The sequence below is a fragment of the Scyliorhinus canicula genome, chromosome 5 (assembly GCF_902713615.1).
Source record: "Scyliorhinus canicula chromosome 5, sScyCan1.1, whole genome shotgun sequence".
Lineage (NCBI taxonomy): Eukaryota > Metazoa > Chordata > Chondrichthyes > Carcharhiniformes > Scyliorhinidae > Scyliorhinus > Scyliorhinus canicula.
In genome coordinates this window covers 118,040,268-118,060,247 of record NC_052150.1, presented here as the reverse complement: position 1 = coordinate 118,060,247, position 19,980 = coordinate 118,040,268, and the positions used below count along the sequence as shown (strand labels likewise).

Below are 19,980 nucleotides of genomic sequence, written 5' to 3'. Positions count from 1 at the left end.
CTGATCATATGAGCGGCACAGTGGTTAGCACTGCTGCCTCACTGTGCCGGGGACCCAGGTTCGATTCCGACCTTTGGTGACTGTGTGGAGTTTGCACTTCCTGTGTCTGCGTGGGTTTCCTCTGGAAGCTCTGGTTTCCTCCCATAGTCCAAAGATGTGCAGGTTAGGTGGATTAGACATGCTAAATTTCCCCTTAATGCCCAAAAGGTTAGGTGGGGTTGCTGGCATAGGGTGGAGGTGTGAGCTTAAGTAGGATGTTCTTTCAGACAGTCGGCGCAGACTCGATGGGCCAAATAGCCGCCTTCTGCACTGTAGGGATTCTATGATTCATATGTCAGTCCTGCCATCCCAGGAATCAGTTGTTAAACCTTCTCTGCACTCCCTCTGTAGCGAAAACATCCTTCCTCAGATACGGAGACCACAATTGCACATAATAGTCCAGGTATGGCCATACCAAAGCTCTGTATAATTACAGTAAGACATCACTTGCTCCTGTACTCACTACGAAGGCCAACATACATTTGAATGGGCAGCACGGTAGCACAAGTGGGTAGCACTGTAGCTTCACAGCTCCAGGGTCCCAGGTTCGATTCCCCACTGGGTCACTGTCTGTGCGGAGTCTGCACATTCTCCCCGTGTCTGCGTGGGCTTTCTCCAGGTGCTCCGGTTTCCTCCCACAGTCCAAAGACATGCAGGTTAGGTGGATTGGCCAAGCTAAATTGCCTTTGGTGTCCAAAAAGGTTAGGAGGGGTTATTGGGTGGAAGTGAGGGCTTAAGTGGGTCGGTGCAGACTCGATGGGCTGAATGGCCTCCTCTGCACTGTATGTTCTATGAATTATTTAATGCTTGCTGCACTTGCATGCTTACCTTCAATGACTTGTGTACAAGGCCACCCAGGTCTTGTTGCACATACCCCTTTCTTAATTTATGGCCGTTCATGCCTCCTGTTTTTGTTAACAAGGTGAATAACCTCACAGTTATCCAAAATATACTGCATCTGCCCACTCATGCAATTTGTCCTAATCACACTGAAGGATCTTTGCATCCTCATCACAGCTCACCCTCCCACCCAGCTTTGTGTCATCTGCAAATTTGGAGATAATAAATTTTGTTCTCTCATCTAAATCATTAATATATGTGAATAGCTGAGGTCCCAGCATCAATCCCTGCGGTACCCCACTAGTCGTTGCCAGACATTTGGTAAAATACCGTTTATACCTACTCTTAGTTTCCTGTCTGCCAACCAGTTTTCTATCGATCTCAATACATTACCTCTAATCCAATGCACTTTAATTTTATACACTGTCAAGCCTTCTGGAAGTCTAAATCAATCAACTGGCTCCCCCTTGTCAACTCTACTAGTTCCATCCTCAAAGAATTTCAGTAGATTTGTCAAGCATGAATTTCCCTTTTGTAAATCCATGCTGATTCTGTCTGATCCTGCCACTATTTCCCTAAGTGCTCTGCTATAAAATCTTTAATTCCGACCGTTCGTGACTGGGTGGAGTTTGCACTTCCTCCCTGTCTCTGCATGGGTTTCCTGGGTGCTCCGGTTTCCCTCCACAGTCCAAAGATGTGCCGGTTAGGTGGATTGGCCATGCTAAATTGCCCCTTAGTGTCCAAAGGTTAGATGGGGTTATGGGGATAGGGTAGGAAGACGGGCCTTGGTAGGGTGTTCTTTCGGAGGGTTAGTGCAGACTCGATGGGCTGAATGGCCCCCTTCTGCACTGTAGGGATCCTATGAATCTGCCTTTTTCCAGAAACTGAAACTCGACACCTGACTGCTCCAGCCTGTAACTTCTCCCACTAACTACATCATCTTACTGAGGCCAAAAACAATGTCTCTAATTATCTATTTCCCAGGGAACCTTCTTTACATAAACCAGGATTTTTCAAAACGTGACTGCATCAGTCAGACATTAACCCACGCTTTTAACCCTTACTGCGTCAAATACATACCATTCAATATATCTGAAGTTTCTATATTCATCACCGTTGTTCCCCATTATAAATTCCTCTGTTTCTGTCTGTAAGGGACTTACATTTTATTTTTCTCTTCACATACATGTAGAAGAATTTATGTTCCTCGAAACTTACTCTCATACTCTGATCTCCCCTTCTTAATCAATCCCTTGATTCTCCTTTGCTGGATTCTAAACTGCTCCCAATCCTCAAAGCTGTTGTTTTTCTTGGCCAATCTCTAATTTCCCTTAGGATAAGCCAAAGCATGACTTCCAACATAGACAGTAATAATACAGACAGTGCATAGGGGGGAGGGGGGGGGGGGAGGAGGAGGAGTTTCTAAAGTGTGTTAAGGTGAATTGGTACAGGAGCATTAAGACAACAGTGATTGAAGTATTATATGATTTTTAAGTTTATTAGAAAAAATAATCTTTATTGTCACAGGTAGGCTTACATTAACACTGCAATGAAGTTACTGTGAAAAACCCCTAGTCGCCACATTCCGGCACCTGTTCGGGTACACTGAGGGAGAATTCCAAATGTCCAAGTTACCTAACAGTACGTCTTTTGGGACTTGTGGGAGGAAACCGGAGCAGCCGGAGGAAACTCATGCAGAAACTGGGAGAACATGCAGACTCCACATACTCAGTGACCCAAGCCGGGAATCAAACCTGGGACCCTGGAGCTGTGAAGCAACAGTGCTAAACATTGTGCAACCATGTGATGGAAAAGACAACGAGCAATCAAGAGTAAAAATAAATACTCTGGGGAAGGACACATTCAATGGGGCGAGAACAAACCTGACCCAGGTAAACTGTAATCAAAGATTATTACACAAGGGGCATGATCTAACCAAATGAGAACTTTGTCCCACAGCGAGCACTTTCAGCCATGTGTTTCCCAGCGCTCGCAACACCGAGAAACACAATGCAATCTAATGCGATTCTGGTTAGATACGGGGTCATAATAGTGAACATGTGACCAAGGCCGTACTTAATCCCGTTTCCTGCACTGAGGAACCCTGTTCATCAGAACGCCTCAGTGCAGGAAGAATTTGGGACACTACTTTTAAATGGCATCCAGATCTCTCGAGCCCTCGATGCAATGTTTTGCGCGGCGGTGATTAGGTCAGGGAGTGGGTTCAAGGGTCACGTAAGGGGCTCGAGAGATTGGGACGCCATTTAAAAACTATGTCCCTGCACTGAGGAGTTCAGGCAAGTGGAGCTTCTCGGTGCAGAAAATGGGGCAAAGCAGCCTTGTTGGGGTGTTCCCCGCTGAGGCCCCATATCTAATCGGAGCTATGTTGGATAGTGTTGTGTTTCTCGGCACTGTGAACGCGACTAAATGTGCTCGCTATGGGACATGGTTCTCATTTGATTAAATCGCGCCCCTTGCGTAATAACTATTGTGGCACCTTATCAAATACCTTTTCGAAATCTAAATACACTGGGCAGGATTCTCTGATCCTGAGGCTAAGTGTTGATGCCGACGTAAAGGCCGTTGCGTTTCTCGACGGTGCCAACATGTCCTCAGGAGTCGCAATTCTGACCCCTACAGGGGACCAGCACGCCACTTGAGTGACCTATGCCGCTCCAGCTGCTGATTCCCGGCGTCAGATGGGCGCCACAAGTCTGTGCACGCGCAGTGGGACCGGTGCCAATGTACATATGCACAGTGGCCCACTTCTCTGCGCCGGCCCCGACGCAACATGGCGTAGCGCTACAGGGGCCGGTGCGGAACAAAAGAGGCCCCCAGCCCGAGAGGCCGGCCCGCCAATCGGTAGGCCCCGATCGCAGGCCAGGCCACAGCGGAGCCCCCATCCCTCCCCACAGGCTGCCCTCAGATGCAGTCACGCCGAGATCCCGCCAGGTAAGAGCAGGTGTGGATGGCGCCTGCGAGACTTGGCTTTTTTAGCGTGGCCGCTCGGCCCATCCTCGGTTGAGAATCGCTGGGCGTCCCCCAACTGGCGCCGCGCCGACCGAGCCGGCGGAGAATCGGCAGACCGCCATTGGGGCGGCGTGGCGCGATTCACGCCGGGCCCGGCGATTGCCCAGCCCCGGGGTGAGAGAATCCCGCTCCCCATATTTGGAGGGGCCAGTTTAGCACAGTGGGCTAAACAGCTGGCTTGTAATGCAGAACAAGACCAGCAGCACGGGTTAAATTGCCGTACCGGCCTCCGCGAACATGCACCGGAATGTGGCGACTAAGGGCTTTTCACAGTAACTTCATTGAAGCCTACTTGTGACAATAAGCGATGATTATTATTATTTACTAGTTTCTCTTTATCCAGCCTGCTTGTTACATCCTTCAAGAAGTCTAATAAATATGTCAAGCATGATTTCATAAATGATTACATAAAACTATTTTAACAATTTTCTTCTTTAATAATGGATTTCAGCATTTCTCCAGTGATAAATGCTAGGGTAACTGGCCTATAGTTTACTGATACATGTCTTCTTCTTCTCTCGAATACAAGTGTTAGATTTGTGGTTTTCCAATCTGCTGGGATATTTCCAGATTCTTGGGTATTTTGTATGATTGCAACCAATGCAAGCCATCTGGTCCAGGGGTCTGTCAGCCTTTAGCCGAATTGGTTTTCCTCCATCAATAGTGATTGTTTTACATTCCTCCCTTGCTTTTGCCTTTTGATTTTCTGCTACTTTTGGGATGCTTTTTGTGTCATCTAGCGGGAAGACAGATAGAACATAGAACAGTACAGCACAGAACAGGCCCTTCGGCCCTCGATGTTGTGCCGAGCAATGATCACCCTACTCAAACCCATGTATCTACCCTATACTCGTAACCCAACAACCCCCCCTTAACCTTACTTTTTAGGACACTACGGGCAATTTAGCATGGCCAATCCACCTAACCCGCACATCTTTGGACTGTGGGAGGAAACCGGAGCACCCGGAGGAAACCCACGCACACACGGGGAGGACGTGCAGACTCCGCACAGACAGTGACCCAGCCGGGAATCGAACCTGGGACCCTGGAGCTGTGAAGCATTTATGCTAACCACCATGCTACCGTGCTGCCCTCAGATGTTGTAGGTTTCTGCCATTTCCTTTTTTCGTGTTATTAATTCCCTAGTCTTATACTCTTAAGGAAGCAACATTTAATTTGGATACTTTTTTCCTTACTCTAGTCAGTTTTAGTCAGTGACCAATTCCAACAAAAGTGAATCTTAACCATTTTCCCTTGACGTTCAATGCGGCATAGTTGCTGAATCCCCCCCGCAACAATCGATAAACTGGGGGTTATCATTGACCAGAAACCTAACTAGATCAGCCATATATACTATGGCTACAAAAGCAGGTATGGGGCTGAAAATACTGCTGCGAGTTAATCATCTCCTAACTTCACATACTCCCTCCTCTACAAGGTGCAAGTTAGAAGTGGGACGGAATACTCTCCACTTGACTCGATGTGTGAAGCTCCAACAATGCTCAAGAAGCTCCAAATCATTCAGGACAAAGCTGCCTACTTGTTTAGCACCCCATCCACTATCTTAAACATTCACTATCTACACCACCAATGGACAGTGGCAGTAATATGTACTGTGGACAAGAAGCACTGCAGCAACTCACCAAGCCGCTATCAATAGGGCAACAGATGCGTTGGAACACCATCATCTCCTAAATTCTCACCCCAAGCTACACACCACCCTCACTTCAAACCATATAGCCGTTGCTTCACTGTCGTTGGGTCAAAAACCTGAAACTCCCTTCCTAATTCCACAGCAAGTGAACTGCAGCAGTTCAAGAAGTCAGCTTATGCTCATCACTACCGTCTCAAGGGCAATTAGAAATGAGCAACTTATGTGGACCTTGCCAGTGACTCTTGCATGTCAGGAAAGAATTTTTTTTTAAATTGGGAAAAACATGCAAGTGTTATTTATACCGAGAAACCATGTCACGAAATGTTCGTAGTGAGAATAATTTGGGAGTTAAAGCACTTTGCCCAAGCTATAAGCATTATTATATACTGATGAAAAATGATTTGTTCTTTTCAGTATGCAACTGTTGAGAAGAATGGAGAGCGATATATGTCACCAGACGACTTTGTCAGAAGATTTTTGAATTTGCGTAATGGCATGGAATCCAATCCTGAGACAGTAAAGTTGCTTGCAGGTGCAGTGAATCAGTCAAAAACTGGGTAAGCATATTTTTAAACTGGCTAATATCACAGTGCTCCTCCGAACACATATTAATAAATGAATTGTTATAATCCCCATAGAGACAAATCCCTTTTAGATCATAGAATTTATAGTGCAGAAGGAGGCCATTCGGCCCATCGAGTCTGCACCGGCTCTTGGAAAGAGCACCCTACCCAAGGTTAACACCTCCACCCTATCCCCATAACCCAGTAACCCCACCCAACACTAAGGGCAATTTTGGACACTAAGGGCAATTTTATTAAGTCCAATCCACCTAACTTGCACATCTTTGGACTGTGGGAGGAAACCGGAGCACCCGGAGGAAACCCACGCACACACGGGTAGGACGTGCAGACTCCGCACAGACAGTGACCCAAGCCGGAATCGAACCTGGGACCCTGGAGCTGTGAAGCGATTGTGCTATCCACAAGGCTACCGTGCTGCCCGTGTTTCTTTAAAAAGAAATATAAATTTATTAGCGACTGATCGAAAGAATCGTACTGTGATATTTCATGTTTTAAGACTTGCTGTAATGAACAAATTTAAATCAGCACTACTTGTACATTACTTAATAGGGAGCTGATTTACCAAACTACAAAAAGGGTACTTCTTCCACTAACCAATTAATTCAACTAAAATACTTCATGACCCATTTGCATCATGCTTTCAGCAGAAATGTAGCCTTGTAGATTAAGTCCCACAATCTGCATGCTCTTCTCCCTTCTGCACCAGGGCAAGTTTTTCAATGTCTTTTGAAAGTTCCTTCATTTTGTGTTCTGAGTATCCCTGAACTGACCTCCAGCAGCAATGCTCACTCTGGCTTCTCCATTCCTTGGTTCTTAAATTTCCACAAGTTACAACTCTTTGAACTGAAAAACAGTTCTCCTTGGAATCCCACTCAATGGCTAACACAAAATAGTATTTTCCTCTGCTTAACAGTAGGCTTTGGGCTTCTTCCGCACACTAGTCTCAAAGTCTGTGGTTGGAATTTCTGGCTCACCTGCTGTGTGTTTTTCCCACGGTGGATTTGGTGAGCCACTGGCTGCTGGCAACATCTAGTTTTGCCAAAGTCTTTGGGCCCTTGCATGACTCACCTGTCCTGCTTCCAAGGAACCCTCCGTGGGGCTCAGCTTCGGCAGGACTGAAGATCCCGCCAGTTGAATGGCTAAGAAATCTCGCTCTTTTTCCAGAAAGGCCCAGATGTTCTTCTCTGTTTCATGATGTGAAAACTGGCACTTAATTTTCTATAGATTTTGGCCTGCGTCTCTTTCCCTATGACAGCCAAATAACATGGGTTTGTGTCCAGGCAGAGGTTAGTATGATCTCACCAAACCTATTCTAGGCCATTTCTTTTTTACCAAAAATAAAGGAGATAGTTTAAAACAAAACAAGTCAAGTTTCACATTTGCAGCATTATCCCAATTTTGTACAACTTTCAAGAAAGGGACTATAGAGGTTTGTAGCTCAGAAAAACACTATTTAACCGATCATGTTCTTTGCTGGAGCACTTTAAAACTTGAGCATCCTAAAATTAATCTCATTGCCTGAATCCTCTGCATAGCCTTGTATCTTCCTCTGCTTCAAATATTTATTCATTTTTCCAGTAAAAAGTGCTGTTTGTCTCTGCAGAAGCCATTCTCTGGCAATACATTATGTTCCCTGTTCCCAATGACCCCACTACCCTGTTTTTCCCCCCATAGCTCTGTGACAGCTTTTCCTTCAAGTCTTTTGAGAATTGAATTTGTTCCATTACCCGTTTAGGTTTTGCATGCCAGATCACAAAACTTTGTGGAAAGAAAAAAACGGTTCCTCATATTGTCTCAGGTTCCTTAGCCTGTCTAATGAAATCTGCTTTCTCCAGTTACTGATTCATCTGTCGCCGGAACACTTTCTCTCTTTATTTACACTGCCAAAATCATAGAATCTCTACAGAGCAGAAGGAGGCCATTCAGCTCATCAGATCAGCACTGACCCACCAAAAGAACACCCTACCTAGGCCCACTTCCATGCCCCATTCCGGTAACCCCACCTAATCTTTGGACACTAAGGGGCAATTGGCATAGCCAATCCCAGTAGGCCGCTCGCGGTAGTACCAACACCGAACGAGCTGGCCTGCTCCTAAAGGACTTAGCTGCTAGACTGGGACTGCAGGTGAGGGAACCAACAAGAAGGAAAATCACATCTGATCGCATCTTCCTCATCTTCACCAACCTGCCTGCTGCAGATGCATCTGTCCATAACAGTATTGGTAGAAGTGACCACCGCACAGTCCTGTGGAGACAAAGTCCCGTCATCACGTTGAGGATACCGTCCATCGTGTTGTGTGGCACTAAAGTGCTAAATGCCAGAGGTGAGGTGAGAGCGACTGCCCTTGACATCAAGGTAGCCTCAACGTGATGACGGGACTGTGCGGTGGTCATCAAGGACATCAAGGTATCCTCAACATGATGACGGGATTTGTCTCCACAGGACTGTGCGGTGGTCACTTCTACCAATACTGTTATGGACAGATGCATCTGCAGCAGGCAGGTTGGTGAAGATGAGGAAGATGAGATCAGATGTGATTTTCCTTCTTGTTGGATATACTTCGAACAGATCTACTAACTCAAGACTGGGCATCAATGAGTGGTATGGGCCATCTACAGCAGCAGAATTGTACAACTGCAATCTGCATCCTCACGGTCCGGCATATCCCCCCACTGAATCATTATCATCAAGCTCTGGTTCAATGAAGAGTACAGGAGGGCATGCCAGGAACAATACCAGGCATACCTAAAAATGATGTGCCAACCTGGTGAAGCTACAACACAGGACTTACCTGTGTGCCAAACAGCATAAGTAGCAAGTAATAGAATGAGGGAAGCGACTCCACAACAAATGCATCAGATCTAAGCTTTGCAGTCCTGCCACATCCAGCCGTGAATGATGGTGGACAATTAAACAACTCACTAGAGGAGGAGGCTCCACAAATATCCCCATCCTTAATGATGGAGGAGCCCAGCGCATATGTACAAAAGAAAAGGCTGAGGCATTCGTAGCAATCTTCAGATAGAAGTGCCAAGTGGGTGATCGATCTCGGTCTCCTCTAGAAGCCCTCAGCATCTCAGATGTCAGACTTTAGTCAATACGATTCACTCCACGTGATATCAAGAAACGGCTGAAGGCACTGGATACTGCAAACACTATGGGCCCTGACAATATTCGAGCAATAGTACTGAAGACTTGTGCTCCAGAACTTGCTGCTTCCCTAGCCAAGCTGTTCCAGTACAATGACAACACCTGACATCTACCTGGCAATGTGGAAAATTGCCTGGGGGTGTCCTGTACACAAGAAACAGGACAAATCCAACCCAACCAATTATTGTGCTATCAGTCTACACTCCATTATCAGCAAAGTGCTGGAAGGAGTCATCAACAGTGCTATCAAGTTGCACTTACTCAACAATAACCTGCTCATGGGCACTCAGTTTGGGTTCTGCCAGGGTCACTCAGCTGCTGTTCTCATTACAGCCTTGGTTCCATCAATGACAAAAGTGCTAAATGCCAGAGGTGAGGTGAGAGCGACTGCCCTTGACATCAAGGTAGCATTTGACTGAGTGCGGCATCAAGGAGCCCTAGCAAAACTGGAGTCAATGGGAATCAGGGGCAAACTCTCTGCTAGTTGTAGTCATAACTGGCACAAAGGAAGATAGTTGTGGTGGTTGGAGGTCAATCATCTTAGCTCCAGGACATCACTGCAGGAGTTCCTCAGTGTCCGAGGCCCAACCATCTTCAACTGCTTCATCGATGACTTCCCTTCCATCATGAGGTCAGAAGTGTGGATGTTCGCAGGTGACTGCATAATGTTTAGCACCATCTGCGACACCTCAGATAATGAAACAGTCCATGTGCAAATGCAGCAAGGCCTGGATAATATCCAGGCTTGGACTGGCAAGTGGCAAGTTGCAGTTGTGCCACACAAGTGTCAGGCAATGACCATCTCCTACAAGAGATGATCTAACCATCACCCCATGACATTCAATGGCATTACAATCGCTGAGTCTCCACAATCCCCACAATCAACATCCTGGGGGTTACCATTGATTAGAAAGTGAACTGGACTAGCCATATTAATATTGTGGCTACATGAGCAGGTCAAACTCACCTCCTAATTCCCCAAAGCCTGTCCACCAACTACATGGCACAAGTCAGGAGTGTAATGGAATACTCTCCACTTGAATGAGTGCAGCTCCAATAACATGCAAGGAGCTTGATACCATCCAGGACAAAGCAGCCCGTTTGATTGCTACCCCTTCCACAAATATTAAATTCCTCTGACGAAAAGTGGCAGCCATCTGTATCATCTACAAGATGCACTGCAGGAACTCACCCAAGGTTCCTTGGACAGCACCTTCCAAACCAACACCATCTAGAAGGGCAGGTGCAGCAGATACTTGAGGAAACCCACCATCTGGAGATTTGCTTCCACGTCACTCACCATGCTGACTTGAAAATATAGTGCCGTTCCTTCACTGTCGTTGGGTCAAAATCCTGGAACACCCTTCCTAACTGCACTGTATCTATACATTGGGGACTGTTCAAGAAGGCAACTCACCACCACTTTCTGAAGGGCAAATAAGGATGGGCAACAAATGCTGGCCTAACCAGTGACACCCACATCCTGTAAATCAATCCAAGAAAAATCCACCTAACCTGCACATCTTTGGACTGCAGGAAGAAACTGGAGCACCCGGAGGAAACCCATGCAGACACGGGGAAAATGTGGATTGGATTGGATTTGTTTATTGTCACGTGTACCGAGGTACAGTGAAAAATATTTTTCTGCGAGCAGCTCAACAGATCATTAAGTACATGGGAAGAAAAGGGAATAAAAGAAAATACATAATAGGGAAACACAAGATATACAATGTAACTACATAAGCACTGGCACCGGATGAAGCATACAAGGTATAGTGTGAATGAGGTCAGTCCATAAGAGGGCCATTTGGGAGTCTGGTGACAGTGGGGAAGAAGCTGTTTTTGAGTTTGTGCGTGTTCTCAAACTTCTGTATCTCCTGCCCAATGGAAGAAGTTGAAAGAGTGAGTAAGCCGGGTGGCAGGGATCTTTGATTATGCTGCTCGCTTTCCCCAGGCAGCGGGAAGTGTAGATGGAGTCAATGGATGGGATGTGCAGACTTCACACAGACAATTCCCAAGACCGGTATTGAATCTGGATCCCTGGTGCTGTGAAGCAGCAGTGCTAACCACTATGCCACTGTGCTGTCCCAGTTTCATAATTTTGAAAAATCCGTTAAAATCTTATCCTTTCCTGATCTTAAGGAGGGGCAGCATGGTGGCACTGTAATGTGAGCATTGTTGCTTCACAGCACCAGGGTCCCAAGGTTCGATTCCCAGCTTGGGTCACTGTCTGTGTGGAGTCTGCACGCTCTCCCCCGTATCTGCGTGGGTTTCCTCCAGTTGCTCTGGTTTCCTCCCACAAATCCCAAAAGATGTGCTTGTTAGGTAATTTGGACATTCTGAATTCTCCCTCTGTGTACCCGAATAGGCGCCGGAGTGTAGCGACTAGGGGATTTTCACAGTAACTTCATTGCAGTATTAATGTAAGCCTGCTTGTGACACCAATAACAATTATTATTAGAACAACTTCAGCTTCTCCAGTCTCGCCACTTAACTGAAGTTCTTTAGTCCTCGTACTATTTTAGTACATTTTCTGCGCTCTCTTTCCAAGGCTTTGATGTTGTTCCTAAAGTGTGGTGCCCAGAATTGAATGCAATATTCAAGTTTAGCTGAACCAGTATTGTATAAAGGTTTAGCACAACTTCCTTACTCTTATATTCTAGTCATCTGTTAATAAAGTCAAGGATCCTGTTTACTTTTTTCTTGCAGCCTCAGGTCTCTCTGTTCCTCCATCCTCTTTTAATAAAAAAAATGTATTTTATTACAAACATGTATCAAAACAAGTTACAGCAAATAAACATCCCGGGAAACATACTCCCCAACAATCAACTACAGATTTTCCCCCTTTTTCACCCTTCCCCCCCCCCCCCCCCCCCCCCCTGCGATGAACATCTCCTCAAACACGATCACAAACATCTCCCACCTTTTCTCAAATTTCCCGCTGAGCCCCTTAACTCATACTTTATCTTCTCCAACCGCAGGAAGTCGTACAGGTCACCCAACCAAGCCGCTACCCCAGGTGGCGATGTCGACTGCCACTCCAGCAAAATTCGGCGCCATGCAATCGGGCGAAGGCCACGACATCGGCCTTCCTCCTCTCCCATGACCTCAGCTTCTCTGAATCCCCAAATATCGGCACCAAAATGTCCGGGTCTACTTCCCCCTCCACCACCCTGGCTAAGCACACGAACACTCTGTCCAGAATCTTCCCAATTTTTCACAACCCCAAAACATGTGCGTGTGATTTGCTGGCCCCCGTCCACACCTTTCACACCGCTGAAAGAACACACTCATTCTCGTCCGAGTCATATGCACTCTGTGCACCACCTTAAACTGTATCAGGCTCATCCTTGCACAAGAGGAGGTCCCGTTTACCCTCTGCAGTGCCTCACTCCATACTCCCCAATTGATCTCCCCTCCCAGCTCCCCTTCCTATTTCTCCTTGATCTTCACCGCCTCGCCTCTCTGCTCCCCCAGCCACTTGTATTTATCCCCAATTCTTCCCTCACCTTCCACATCCGGAAGCGGCAGTCAGGGTGTGTCTTGACAACCTAGGAAACCCCTCCAGACCTTTCGCGCAAGGTCTCTAACCTGCAGACACCTGAACTCACTCCCCTTCGACAGCTCTGCCCTCTCCCTTAGCTCCTCCAGATGACGAACCCTTCCTCCAAATACAAATCCCTCACCTTGACCAGTCCCACTTCCCTCTACCTCCTGTATACACTACCCATCCCCCCTGGCTCAAACCCATGATTCTTGCACAGCGGCGTTAGCACCGACATCCCTTTCACCTAAAATGCCTCCTTAGCTGATTCCATATCTTCACCGTGGACTGCACCACTGGGCTCCATGAATACCTACTCGGAGCCATTGGCAACGCTGCTGTCACCATAGCCCTCAAACTAGACCCCTTACAAGATTCCTCCTCCATCCTAACCTACTCTACCCCATCTCCTTCCCACCACTGCTGCACCTTGACCACATTCGCCGCCCAATAATAATGAAGCAAGTTTGGCAATGCCAACCTCCCCCTGCTGCCTCTGCCTCTGAAGCAGGGTCCTCCCCAACCTCGTCACCTTCCCCACCCATACAAAGTCCGAGATGATTGTGTCCACTTTCCGAAAAAAGGCCTTTGGTATAAAGATTGGGAGAGCCTGAAAGATAAACAAGAACCTCGGCAGAACATTCATTTTCACCACTTGGACCCTCCCCGCCTCCGTTAAGTGCAGTGTACCCCAAGTCCTAAGCTCTTCCCTGGCCTCCTCCAGCAGCTTTGTTAAGTTCCACTTATGGCGCCCAGTCCATTGCCTCGCTACCTGACTGCCCAAATACCTAAACCTATCCCTCGCTACCGAAATTAGCTCGCTGTCCCAGCTCATTCACTGGGAACACCTCGCTTTTCCTTACTTTCAGTTTGTACCCCGAGAATCCTCCAAACCTCCCCAGCAGGCCCTTAATCCTTCCCATACTCTCCACCGGATCCGAAACATACAGCAAGAGGTCATTGGCATAGAGCGACACCCGATGCTCTCTCTGTCCCCTCATAATCCCCCGCCACTTCGCCGACCCCCTGAGAGCCATCGGCAACGTCTCTAAGGCCAGTGCAAACAGCAACAGTGACAGTGAGCATCCCTGTCTCGTACCCCTGTGTAAGTCAAAACTTGTGACCTTATATCATTGGTCCTATCCCTCACCCTTGGTGCCACATACAGCAACTGCACCCATGCCATAAATCCCGAGCCAAACCCAAACCTTCCCAAAACCTCAAACAAGTACCGCCACTCCACCCGATCATGCCTTCTCCGCGTCCATGGATACCCCCGCTTCCAGTACCAGAGCCGCCGACGGATTCATCACCACATCAACAGCCGTCTTATATTACTCGCGAGCTGCCTGCCCTTCACGAAACCTGTTTGATCTTCTGCAACTACCCCCAGGACAGTCCTCCTTCCTCCCCGCCAATAATGTAGCCAATACTTTCACATCCATGTTCAATAGTGATATGGGTCTATACGACCCACCTTCCACTGGGTCCTTCTCTTTTTTGGGGATTAGTGTGATTTATGCCTGCGTCATTGTCTCCGGCAACTCCCCCTTCTCCAGTGCTTCATTAAACGCCCCCAACAGATGTAATGCCAGGTCCGTCGCAAATTCCTTATAAAATTCCGCCGGGTACCCATCCGGCCCGGAGCCTTCCCTGATCATACCCCTGATACTATCCAGCACCTCCCTCAGTCTCAGGGGCTCCTCCAACACCTGCCTGAAATTCCAGCATGTCCAGAAACCGCCCCGTGTCCCACTCCTCTTCCCCCGGATCCACCTCGTAAAGTGCCTGGTAGTACTCCCTAAACATCTCTTTTATCTTCCCTGGCTCCGACAACACATCCCCAGCCCCTATCCGCATCTTCAATATTTCCCTGGATGCGGCCTGCCTCCTTTGCTGGTGTGCCAGCATGCGGCACGCCTTCTCCGCATACTCATATTGCACCCCTCTTGCCTTATGCAGTTGCCCTACCACCCTCCCCATTGTCAGCCTGTCAAACTGCCCCTGCAACATTTACCTCCTCATCAATCACTCCACAGTGGGCACCCTCAAATATTCCATGTCCACCTCCACTATCTCGCTCACTAGACGGTCAATGTTCCTCCCTCCTTTCCCTATCCGCACGAGCCTTAAACAAAATAATTTCCCCCCAGATCACTACCTTCAATGCTTCTCAAAATTTGGCCATTGACACCTCTCCATTCTGATTCAATTCCACATCCTCCTTAATCGCCGCCCGCACCTTATCACAAAAACCTCCATCCGCCAACAACCCCGAGTCAAACCTCCACCCCGGCCTCTGCTCTCATCCCATTCTTAAACCGAATCTCCAGCCAGTGGGGGCATGGTCCGAGATAACTATCCCGCATACTGTGCCCCTCCACCCCAACCAAAATCTCCCGACTCACTACAAAGGAATCAATCCTCGAATACACCTTATGGTTGTGTGAAAAGAAGGAATAAATCCCTTCCCCCTCCGTTCTGAAAATTCCATGGGCCCACCATACCCATCCTCTCCATAGACCCTCCCAGCTCCCTTGCCATTTGTACACTACCCATCGACCTGGGGCTCGACCGACCCAATCTCAGCTCCAGGACACAGTTAAAATCTCCTCCCATGATCAACTGGTGCATGGCCAAATCCGGGATCGCTGCCAGCAACCCCTCATAATTCCCACATCATCCCAATTTGGGGCATATCCATTTACCAACACCACTGGTGCCACTTACAATAACCCACTCACAATCACATCTCCCACCCGGATCCCTCACCTCCTTCACACTCTCAAATCCCATTGTTTTGCACATTAAAATTGCCACTGTCCTCGATTTCATGTCAAACTCCGAGTCAAAAACCTGCCCGACCCACCCCTTCCTTAACCTAACCTGGTCCTTCACACGGAGGTGCATCTCCTGCAGAAAAACCACGTCGGCTCAGATGTCCAGATAAATTCGGACGATTTACCTCTCCCTGTTGCAGGTACACTTCTCCCTGGTCCATCGCAGAATCATCTGTTTCTCCACAAACTTGTGGAGTCTCATGATCACTGCCCGCGGCAGCTCCCCAGCTCTAGGCTTCTGCCTCAGGGACCTATGCGCTCGGTCCACTTCAGGCTCCTTATATAGTACCCCTTCTGCTACCAGCCCCACCAGCATCTTTGAGACGTACGTCATGGCACTCGCACCTTCCACTCCTTCAGGCAGCCCCACTATTCGCAGGTTCTGTCTTTTTGAGGGATTCTCCTGCTCCTCCACCTTTGCCCTCAATGTTTTACACAGGTCCCCTAGAAGCCCCACATCCGACTCCAGAGCCACCACACGATCGCTGTGGTCCGAGATCACTCCTTCGATCTCCCGAATCTGCGACCACTGCCCCTCCAAACACCTCTCCACCCGTTCCAGAGAACTCTTCAGGGGTGCCACGGCTTCTTCAATAGCTTTTGAGCGATCCTGACGCATTTCCATCCTCTGCCGGCAGAATCTGTCTTTAATAAACGGCATCAGCTCCTCCATCTGGGGCCTCCCATCCTGCCTCAGCTCTTCCCCCGTCTGCATGCCTACAGTGGCTATTTCAACAAAGGCTCCCTCTAACTTTTCAGCCAACTAGCACTGTTTTCTGCCGGGTGTGATAGCCAGCAGACATACCACTCCTGGGATAAACTACTCCTCCAACATTCACCTTTGCCTTTTCATCAAAATTCCACCCAGTATCGGGTAAAAAGAGCTCTGTTCTGTACCTTTAAGCAGGAGCTGCCCTGTGTGTGACCACTCACTCCATTGTCACAACTGGAACTCCCCTTCATCCTCTTTGAGATCATACCTTTTAGTTCATGTTAGACCATAAAACATAGGAGCAGCATTAGGCCACTTGGCCCATCGAGTCTGCTTCGCCATTCAATCATGGCTGATATTTTCTCATCCCCATTCTCCTGCCTTCTCCCCATAACCCCTGATCCCCTTATTAATCAAGAAACTATCTATCTCTGCCTTAAAGACACCCTGTGATTCGGCCTCCACAGCGTTTTGCAGCAAAGAGTTCCACAGATTCACCACCCTCTGGCTGAAGAAATTCCTCCTCATCTCTCTTTTAAAGGAGCTTCCCTTTGGTCTGAGATGGTGTCTTCTGGTTCTAGGTTTTCCTACAAGTAGAAACATCCTCTCCATGTCCACTCGATCCAGGCCTCACAGTATCCTGTAAGTTTCAATAAGATCTCCCCTCATCCTTCTAAACTCCAACGAGTACAGACCCAGAGTCCTCAACCGTTCTCAAATTACAAGTTCTTGATTCCAGGGATCATTCTTGTGAACCTCGTCTGGATCCTTTCCAAGGCCAGCACATCCTTCAAATACGGGGCCCAAAACTGCTCACAATGTTGCTTCTCTTCATTCTCTCTAGTAAAATCTAGCACCTAACACTTCTCTGCATTTGTGTGCCTTTTTCATTAAGGAACCTATGCCCCTTAATAATAAGGATATTATTATCCTTCTTACAGTCCACAATATTTCTAACTTTCATCATTATCAAACTTTGAACGTAGGCCCTGTAGGCTATCAAAAAGAGCAGGGGGTCCTATATTGACCCTTGGAGCATCTCACTTTATTCTCTTAAAAATAACCTTTCACCACTACTCTACTTTCTTTTTTAATTCCTTTATCAGAGTTACAAAGCCAGAGCTCAGAGTGTGGACAGGGGCAACCCTAATCCAGCTCCTTGCCCGCTCCAAAAACCAATTCAAATTGAATCCAATTCATGGTCCCCACAAGAGAGACATACCAGATCCAGGCATTACACCTGACCTCACGTTCATCTTAGCCAATTGTATCACTGCCGCCTCAGTCCCTTTAAAGTGGGTTTAATTTTAACAAGTCTGAAGTAGAAGTAGCTGAGGAGTGAGCCACAGTTGCATTGGATGCTGCTTGTCGCTATGACCAACGTAACCGTGGCACTTTTGGTGGGGCAGCTCACAGTTAGAGCATTGTTGCAAGGCAGGTGCTCATTCCAGCACTTTGGAAAGATTGCAATCAGGTTGCAGTGGCAAAAAAGGAGCAGAAAGTGAGTGTTGGTCTGTGCACAAACTGATGCTAGTTAAGCAATGTGATCATTAGAGTGGATTTGTGTGTTTTATAGATTTCTGCTTTTGTTCTTAAAAACATGTTGTACTCTGGATTCTTGATCAAGCAGATGTATCTGTCTCATGTATAGCACTAATTTTAATGTTGGACATTGATGTCAGTAATACTAATTTCGTTTAATTACTTAGTATTCCGGGATGCTGTTCATACTGTATGTGTTTGGCTTTAGAAGTAATCTATGCTACCTGTGATGATAGAGAACCATTGTGACACTATGGGCGCGATTCTCCGACCCCCACACCGGGTGGGAGAATCGCGGGAGTGCTGGGCGATTAACGCCACGCCGCCCTGGCACCCGCACGCGATTCTCCCACCCCCCCCCCAAAACGGCGTGTCGCGTTTTGCGACAGGCCGTTCGGATGGGCCGAGCGGCCTGCCTAATCCGACCGGTTCACGCAGGTGCCAACCACACCTGGTCGCTGCTGGCGTGAACAGCGTGCGACCGCTGCGTGTGGGGCCTATGGGGGAGGAGGATCGAGCACCAGAGGGGTGTTCAGCAGGGGTCTGGTCCGCGATCGGTGCCCACCGATCTTCGGGCCGGCATCTCTGAAAGACGCACTCTTTTCCCTCCGCCGACCCGCAAGATCAATCTTCCATGTCTTGCGGGATGGCGGAGGGGAGGACGGCAACCGTGCATGCGCGGGTTGGCGCCGGCCAACCTTCGCATGCGCGGGTGATGTCATTTAGGCGCCGCTGGACGCGTCATTCAGGCGGCGCCGCTTTGACGCGGGCGCCAAGGCCCGGCATGCGAAATTGACGTGCCGCCGCTGCTAGCCCCCTGGGTAGGGAGAATAGGGGGCGAGGAACGGCCTCCGACGCCTGAGTGAAACACTCCGGTTTTCACTCCGGCGTCTGCACTTGTCTCCCTTTGGGAGAATCGCGCCCTATACCTTTGGTTACTGGATGACCTGAATTACATTTAAATACTTCAAGCCACAGCTGTTGAAACACTGGAATAATTGAGTGCATTGTATTTCATACTGTGGTGAATGTAACGTAGTAATTCACACTGTATTTACCAATACTATTGTAAACGCAGTAGCGTTATCCGACCACTAGGGGGAGTAGCTCTGGGAATGCTCAGGAGCTTGTACAGTGCTCCACCCTTGGCTCCGCCCATGACTCCTCCCCCTTGACTGCTGTATAAATAACCGTGTCCAGGGCCAGCCTGCAGTTCATCGAGAGTTCAACGGGTAACAGGCTGGCTCTGAAGTAAGTAGATTAAAACCACTGTTCATATCTAAAGCACGTGTCTCGTGAATTGATGGTTCCATCAATTTAATCTACTTAAGAACAGTCAGGATCGATCATGGAATTAGCCCTCAAGCCTGGATGCCTAGAACTCGACCCACAGGATGCAGAGGCAAAAGAAATCTTCTCCCACTGGTTGCGGTGCTTTAAGGCCTACCTGGCAGAAGCAAGCACAGCCGAAACAACAGAGGAACAGAAGTTATACTGCATGCGAGGGTGAACCACAGAATCTCTACGCAACTAAACTCGGCCGGTTCATATACTGCAGCGCTAGCGATACTCGATAAGATGTATGTAAGGCCCATTAACGAGGTTTACGCACGCCATGTGTTCACGACTCGCCGCCAGCGGCCTACAGAATCACTCACCGAATTTTTAAGAGAACTCAATAATTTATCAAATGACTGTAACTATCAAGCGGTTATCGCGGCTGAACATAGAGAACTTGCTGTACGCGGGCCTCGGGTCTAATTATATGCGCCAACGATTGCTGGAAAAAGGGGCCCAAGACTGCGGAAATTGCTACCACGATTGAGGTCTCCTTCCGCAGCCTTACCTCGTTCCCCGCGGACCCCGTGACCCAATCATGGGCCCCCGACCAGCGACTCCCCCAGGCCTGTGCCACGCGGCCGCCCAGCCACCATGCTGCCCCAGCCAGCCACTATGCTGCTCCAGCCAGCCACTATGCTGCTCTAGCCTGCCATTTCTGTGGCCAGAATCAGCACCCGTGGTAGCACTGCCCGGCCCGCAACGC

At 48.3% G+C, this 19,980-nt stretch overlaps 1 protein-coding gene across 6 annotated transcripts in view; it reads left to right on the top strand.

Moving 5' to 3' along the window:
* LOC119966204 (calcium-binding mitochondrial carrier protein Aralar2) overlaps positions 1 to 19,980 on the top strand; it is a 413,059-nt gene that overhangs the window by 71,166 nt on the left and 321,913 nt on the right. For all 6 annotated transcript variants that reach the window (XM_038797538.1, XM_038797535.1, XM_038797537.1 and 3 more), the window contains one exon: positions 5,978 to 6,120. In XM_038797538.1, coding sequence (XP_038653466.1) covers positions 5,978 to 6,120 — 143 coding nt within the window. The remainder of the gene's footprint in view (positions 1 to 5,977; positions 6,121 to 19,980) is intronic.